The following is an 8,050-nucleotide window of genomic DNA, read 5'->3' on the forward strand; positions in this document are numbered from 1 at the left end:
TTTTTTCTTTCATTTCAGATACAAGTGTAAATGTTCAGTTTTATTCATTTGTGCCCGAAGTGGATCGATAACAGATAACCCCTTATGTCAATGTTCTTCACATGCCAACAAGTTAAATTAAGTGGTTGTGCTGTGAATACTTTGGTTGGAAATTATGTGTACTACAATTTTAAAACTAGGTTATGAGAAGCAGTTAAGTTGGAACATCAAGTTCTGGCTTCTGCCTTATCTTTAGACCGCTTCAAATTTTCACAGAAAAAACTGACCATGTGATTTGAGTAACAATATACATGCTATATTCTTTTTATATACTGATGAATGAATATGTTATACACATTTTTGTTCATTTTGGCTGTTTAGGGTGCTACAATTATTTACCATACGGTCACTTTTTCCCATCACAAGGGAGTTGAATTTCATATCAAATCATCTTGGTCTTCGAGTGACCGATTTCGCGCTCGCAGATTGAGCTTGAGGTTTTCGGGTACAGGAGGTGTCCTCCCTCTGCGGAATAGAACTGCAAGAGCCCTCATTTTCTTGCAAAGATCAAATATCTGCAAGACAACATGCAAATACTATTGTTTAAAATTTTCAAACAACAAGAGATCAGAGAGAAATGATAATTGTTTGGTTATTTGTACCGATGAGGCGTCTATCTCAGCAACACCCTCGCAACCTTGACCACCTCCTTGCAGCAAGTCACAATACTTTGCGGCCTCATTTTCATCTTCAAATACCTGCACCAAACCAATTATGTTCAAACACAATAGAGACTCTAGTAAATGTTCTTAAATACTTTCGGATGCATTTCACATTACAAAATGTTTGGATGACAGTAAATATCCAAAATTTGGTCATAATTTTGAACGCGTATACGAGTGTCTAAATAGAGTCCATACCAGCACTCCCTCTCTAATATCTTCTACCTGCATTGGAAATTTTGTCCCACCCCTTTCTTGTTTTGACTGATTTTCTATTGCGGCTCTCCGTTTGCTTCCTTTAGAAAACAATAAGCCAAGCTCTCTTTCAACTTCGCTGTTACATAAAAAGTAAAGTCAAGTACTGAAAATTCCAAATATTACTTGAGAAAAGAAAACAGAATTGAAACACACCTAATATTTCTCCGGGTTTTCATCGTGCACAATTGGTTTTCCTTTTGGGTGAGTACATACACAGGCTTTGAAGTTTCTCTCCAAGGGTTGTCGTCTAAAACTGATGAAAGGAAAACAAGAAACAATAAGTTAGAAAAATAAAGTCTCGAAAGGACAACCTTGGTTTTAGATAAAAGAAAGAAAGCAATAATAAAAACTTTTAATATGATTGATAAAAACTTAATACTTGATATAAAAGATTAAACACTAGCCCCTATTTATAAGGATACAAGACTCCTAATCCTAAATAAATAGAATAATTAGGAAATAAATCATGATAATAACTAAGTAACTGGGAAACTAATTTTATACTCTTAAGATTAGAAATGTCCTAGGATATAAACTAAAATACTCTAACATAGATTAAATTCATTAAAAAGTATTGTGAAATATTTCATATAATTGAACAAATACTATTTGCATAGTAATATTCAATATTCAAACTTAGTAATAAAGCAAAGCACGATAATAAACTTAAAATATTCTGAAAGAAATAACTTAAACTAAGATGGATACATGACTTAAGACTTGGCACGACCCGGCTAACTCGACTATGCCAAACTGATCCGGCATAAACGAACATAGCAGCACAATTCAAACAAACTCACAAATCACATAATAGATTCTCAACTCAGCAAACATAAAGAGCATAATAAGATCAAAATCAATGGACAAATGACAAGGTGTAAAATTACCAAAGAGTGAGGATGGAGGGACAAGGTTCCTCCACTTTGGAGCTAGATTTAACTCGGTAGAGCTAGTCTTTAGCTCATGCGAGTAGGGTTCATTCCCCTTGTTGACCTGTTCGGTTCACTACACACTTGCAACAATGGAATTGCTCTTGTTTTTTAGTTCATGAGTTAGTTTATGCATAGAGCCATTGGGTTGACACTCAATAGATGGGTTCACGTTGGGAAATCAATTGCAAAGTGTTGCAGAGGTTATGTTAATATCTTGTACACTACAAAGTGTTATCATTGCTGTCATTCATTGATTTTATAATAAAGAAATTGCGATTAATTCACACGACGAACACAATTAGTATCGCAATAACTGTACCTACTAATTGCAACTTTTTTTAAAACATAAATAAATCAATCAATCCAAAGGGACCGAAATTTGCGTTCAACTTGCATAATAAAGATCAACTTCCGGAAGGAAACATGAAATTCAACTTCAATAAATCTCTCGGAATCACAAGTAAGAAAAATCGAAACGCGAGAGGAAAGGTACCGTCATAGCTGCTAGAATCCAAAGACTGATGGAGGTTCCTGCGCATATCATAAGCGCGGGAGGAAACGCGTTTCAGGAACTCGTCGGAGCTTCCAGGAATTTTTCCGTCCATATGGAGCGCCCGCTCTACCTCCTCATCTCCACCGTCGTCTACTCCGCCGCTTAATTTGCAGGACACCTCCTTCGTTCTCCTCGTTCGGCCGCGAGGTGTAGAGAAGAGTCTCGGAGGAAGATGGGTAGAAAAGAGAGAAAGGCGGCGGGTATGGCGACGGAAGGGATTGCTCGGAGGTAGAACCATGGAGGGAGATACCGAAGGAAGAGAATCCATTGAGATGAAGTTGGTTGATGTGAACTGTGAAAAGAAAGCTGAAGAAGAAAAGTTGTTTTGAATGAAATATGAATTTGTTAAGCGATTTTCTTTCTCTCATCTCTATAAAAGTGGGACCACGTGAATCTTCTTTCTCTATTTTCGAAATAAAATTACTATTTTCTTTTTGAATAATGTTAACTTTTGTTTTAGAAGTACAAGTGTAGAATTAAATAAAAATATTATCATGAAAATTGTGGAATTTTTTAAAAAAATAACTCATTTTTTTTAAGGAAATTCTCAAAATACTTCTGGTTTCAAAAAAATTCTCAAACTACCTCACTTTTAGGAGGAGTCGTCAATTGAATTGGAGATTCTTCTTAAAAATTGAATGGAGATGTCAATTGGATTGGCTAGGGCAGGTGCCCTAACCAATTGGATTGGTGCCCCTGTGTATGACTTAAGAGGAGGCGCCAATTCAATTGGAGCATCAGTGTAAAATGCAAAATTTTTTTGGTAAATGGTATACGTGATAGATAAATTTGATATAGAACCAATTGATATTAATAAAATTTGTCATTTACACAAAGAAACCTAATGGTGATGACCGAGATCACCTAACCGACCTCCGGTCCCACATCCTCTAGCTACCCTAACCCGTGGTCCTAACCCACGTTGATGATTCGGTACCGGTGTTTGAGCATCTGAGGGGCCATGAGCGTCACTATCAACTACAGGAGAAGGTCTGTTGAGGTAGTCAGACAAGTCGGCATAGTCTCCAGTATGCATCGATGGTGTACCGCCGTAGCTGAGCTCATGACCCATGCCAGAGAAGTTGGGATGCGGTTGACTCATTGATGGGCGGCCGGGACGGTTGAAGGGAGACATCGGTGTGAACGATGCGTCGAGGAAAGGTTGGAAAGGTTGTTGGGGTGTTTGGTAGAGATAGGGTTGTTGGATGTTTTGGTTTTGTGAGGTTTGGGCTTCTTGGCTACGGTATGAGGAGGGGCGGTTGGTGTTGAATGATCGTTGGGTGTTCTGGCTTAGGCGACTTTGGTAAGGTGATGGGGTGGGTGCGAAGCGATGTTGAGTCTCAAGTTGATGGTCAATTTGTTGGTGGTGGTATGGGGTATGCTCTTGGTATTGGGGTTGGGTGTATGGAATGTTTTGGTTGTATGTTTGTGTGTTGGTTGAACGGAACGTTTGACGGACAGGGGGTTGTGTGTATCCGGTCTTACACTGTTGTTGGGGGTTTAATATTGAGGTGTCAGGTGTGTAAGTCATCTGGCGTGGGTCGTACAAGTACATATCCTCGGCGATGAACTGAAAACCAACCGATTTGTATCAAGCCATATAAGTACGACTTGGTTTTTCTTCAGTTGGCATGACTGCGTCAGTTAACACATGGTCATGACGGTGCTTCCATTTGCGACACTCCGATCTTGCGAAGCTTTGCCATGGATTGAAGTTCCATTGGTCGTTAACTTTGCGCATATGCCATTCTCCTAGGCTAGCTAGGGGATCTGGGATATTTTGGGGCATACCGAACTGCAGCTTCACACGATCATTGTTGTGCATCTCCACAGTTTTGAACCGTATTATCGGTGTGCATGCAGTCCATACGGCCGCGTCTTCAGCGTTGACTTGATGGTCATGATCCAAATTAAGGTATGGACGGCAAATAAACTGAAATGTAAAAGAAGATTGGATTATAGTCAAGGTAGAAGAAGTTAACAAAATATAATGAAATAATTAAGTTATTTTTCTTACATCTGTCGGTCGAAGGTGATCCAACAGATTGCGATACTGAGTAATACAGTGTCTTGGACATCTGTTGTAACTCATACCACGTGCAGACCATCTACACGAAAAAGTCAAAAAATATTAGTTAGAGGTAATAATCTTTAAAGAAGTAAGTAAAGATATAGCAATTTAAACAATTTACGTTTGTGCATACGGAAATGTGAAAGGGTTGTTGTTGACGGGTGCTAGGGACGATAGTCTTGACCAACCCCATGCTTGTAGCAAAACAGCACATCTAGAAAATGTAGATGTGTCTTTGTGTGAGTTTTTGCACAAGGAGCTATAGAGATAGGCTAGACAAGAAGATCCCCAACTGTAACTTCCTATTCTATCTACATGTCTAAGTAAAGGTAAATACATAATATGCATGCTAGAACCACTACCTTCGGGAAATAAAAACGAGCCAATTAACAGCATAATGTAACACCTAGTTTTTATTATTCGAGCATCTTTGGTAGAATGCTCATCTAAGTATAAACTATTATAGTACAACTTAAGGCGTGAAAGTAGTATACCTTGACCTCTTGCGTTATCATCTAACAAATCAGTCTCCAAGAGATCCATGTAAATTGAAGTCGCATAGTTGGTTTTACCATTAACAGCCTTACCTTTAATGGGTAGTCCCAAAAGCATGTAGATGTCTTCTAACGTCACGGTACACTCACCGGTTGGGAACCAAAATGTGTGTGTCTCTGGTCTCCATCTTTCGCATAAAGCTAGAATGAATTTGTTATCTACGGACCAAGACAAAATCTTGCTTATATGACCAAAATCGGCGAGTTCAACATAAGGTTGAATCATCGGGTCCATATGGACATATTCGTGGACCCGAGTTCGGAACCTTGATACATCCTATAAAAGAAAGAACAAAAAACTTGACTAAGTTGGTATGTTAAAATAAAAAGGGGTTGGTGAAGATGAAAGATAAAAAGTTAACAAAAGAAAAAACTTACATATGTTGCGATGTTTGCAACCCTTCCTCTATGTGATTCGCCCATTGTGAGGATAGACATTTTGTCGGGGGGTTGGTGTAGATGAAACTACAAGAAGTTGTTGCAGATGAAATTATAGAAGAAGTATTGTAGAAGAAGTAGTGAGAGTGATGGTGTGGAAGAAGTGTTGATGGAGTGGATGTATTTATAGGCAAATTGATGGGAGCATGAAAAGTTGTGCTTGCATGGTGTCTCCACTTGAATTGGCGACCATGTACAACCTTTAAGAGGGGTCTCCATTCAAATTGGCGCCTCCATAGGGACATGCATGCAAGACCTAGGTTTGATTGCTTGGTTTCGAGGTCTGAATGCATGCTTTGACAAGGTGTCTCCACTTGAATTGGCGCCCATGTGCAAGGAATGAGTTGGGGCGCCAATTCATTTGGAGTGTGTGTCTGCATGTCTGACACGTGGCTGTCCTCTCTCTTGCATGCTGAACATGTCACTTCTTAGTAGCTTACATGGTTGACACATCATTTCGGAGTAGCTTGCATGTGCGACACGTCACTTTGGAGTAGCTTGCATGTGCGACACGTCACTTCGAACTAGCTAGCATGTGAGACACTTCACTCCTCTATTTAAGTGTCTTACTATCAACATCCAAGACACTTCCCCCTTAAGGTACGAGACGATGAAGATGTTTAATACATGTTTGTTAGTCATGAACATTCAGGTTGCAACTGCATTGAGTTGTACATTACTCTTCAACCATGTATACCCATCTCAACAGTCTCAACTAACCAGTCAGGATGAATCTGGTGAATTTGATCCACAATGGTCAGATGACGTCAACCCAGAAGCAGAAGCAGAAGTGGACTTCATTGATGATGAAGAAGAGGAGACTGAGATACAGGATGATCACATGCTGAACAACAACGATGAAGATGATGATCAACCACCACCAATACCTCCTAGTCATGTCTACAACCCGCCTCAACATATGACAAATATGGATCTGCACGACGATGAAACATCCAACAGTGTTTTCTATAATCCGTATCCGAGATCAGAAGGCGAATTAAAGGTGGGAGACATGTTTCGTACCAAAGAAGAATGTGTTATGGCTATCAAAAAATTCCACATGAACAACTCTGCTGATTTTACAGTGAAACGCACTAATTCTAGAAGGTATGTTATCGAATGTCATAACATGCTTTGTAAGTTTCGTTTGGCTGCGTCTTACAAGAAGAAAAACGACTCTTGGGAGATCGCTTCAATAGACCCACCTCACAGTTGCATTGCAACTAACGTTGAACAAGATCATCGTAAACTAAGCGCAACGTTGATATGTCAAGACATTCTGCCGTTGGTTAATAAAGACCCATCAGTGAAGGTGAGTATAATTATATCCCATATCAGAACAACATATAATTATACTTCATCTTACAAGAAAGTCTGGATTGCGAGGACAAAAGTTGTTGAACAAGTTTTCGGCAACTGGGAGGATTCATACAAGGAATTGTCGCGGTTTTTATGGGCACTAAAAACATATGTCCTAAGAACTGTGACAATTATGGAGACATTGCCAGCGATGATTCCAGACGAAACCTGTGCTACAGGTAATAGAATCTTTCACCGTCTCTTTTGGGAATTTGTCCCGTGCATCAAAGGTTTCGCATTCTGCAAACCTATTATTCAAATTGATGGCACTTGGTTATACAGAAAATACAAGGGTACTTTGCTCATGGCGGTTGCACAAGACGGCAACAACAATGTCTTTCCCATTGCCTTTGCTCTTGTTGAAGGTGAAACGGCTGGTGGATGGGGTTTCTTTCTTCGACATCTCAGAACGCATGTGGCTCCACAAGCCAATCTCTGTTTGATTTCTGATAGACATGCTGCCATTGAGAGTGCCTACAACAACCATGATAACGGATGGCATGATCCTCCTTCTACCCATGTCTATTTCATCAGACACATTGCATACAACTTCATGTGTGCTATAAAAGATAAGAATCTTCGCAAGAAGGTGGTGAATGTTGGGTATGCTCTAACTCAGCCGTCATTTCAATATTATCGTGATAAAATTAGACTGTCTAATGAAGACGCAGGGAGATGGCTAAATAACATACCAGTAGAGCAGTGGACAAGGGCATTTGACAGAGGTTGTCGATGGGGCCACATGACAACAAACCTTGTGGAATGCATGAACGGGGTATTCAAAGGAATTCGAAATCTGCCGATAACTGCCTTGGTAAGATCAACCTATTATAGGTTAGCTTCTACGTTCGCAACCAGAGGTGAAAGATGGAGTGCGGTGTTAATGTCCGAGCAAGTATTCAGTGAGTGTTGCATGAAGGTCATGAAAGAGGAGAGAATCAAAGCTAGCATACACGCTGTAACAGTCTTTGACCGTCATAGGCAAAATTTCAGCGTCCAGGAAACAATGGACCACAACGAGGGGAGACCAAATTTAGCCTATGTTGTTAGACTAAACAAAAGTTTGTGCGATTGTGGAAAATTCCAGGCCTTCCGCATACCTTGCTCCCATGTCATTGCAGCATGCACTTATACTTATCAAGATGCTTACAGCCATTTATCTGATGTGTACAAGGCCGACACTG

The 8,050-nt window shown here is 39.8% G+C and overlaps 1 protein-coding gene across 2 annotated transcripts; it reads right to left on the reverse strand.

Annotated features, from left to right (window-relative positions):
• Nucleotides 1–273: 273 nt before the first annotated feature.
• On the reverse strand, nucleotides 274–2,811 carry LOC127119600 (uncharacterized). Of its 2 annotated transcripts, none has more exons than XM_051049858.1 (5): nucleotides 2,385–2,811; nucleotides 1,113–1,212; nucleotides 927–1,035; nucleotides 642–737; nucleotides 274–554 (listed from the first exon to the last, which is right to left on the reverse strand). In XM_051049858.1, exons 1-5 carry the CDS (start codon nucleotides 2,710–2,712, stop codon nucleotides 417–419), a joined length of 771 nt encoding a protein of 256 aa, XP_050905815.1. In that variant the 5' UTR covers nucleotides 2,713–2,811; the 3' UTR covers nucleotides 274–416. The 2 variants fall into 2 exon arrangements, with proteins under 2 accessions (XP_050905815.1, XP_050905814.1); XM_051049857.1 differs by having other exon boundaries at nucleotides 900–1,035.
• Nucleotides 2,812–8,050: the final 5,239 nt, after the last annotated feature.

This window comes from Lathyrus oleraceus, chromosome 2 (assembly GCF_024323335.1).
Source record: "Lathyrus oleraceus cultivar Zhongwan6 chromosome 2, CAAS_Psat_ZW6_1.0, whole genome shotgun sequence".
In the NCBI taxonomy this organism is placed as follows: Eukaryota; Viridiplantae; Streptophyta; class Magnoliopsida; order Fabales; family Fabaceae; genus Lathyrus; species Lathyrus oleraceus.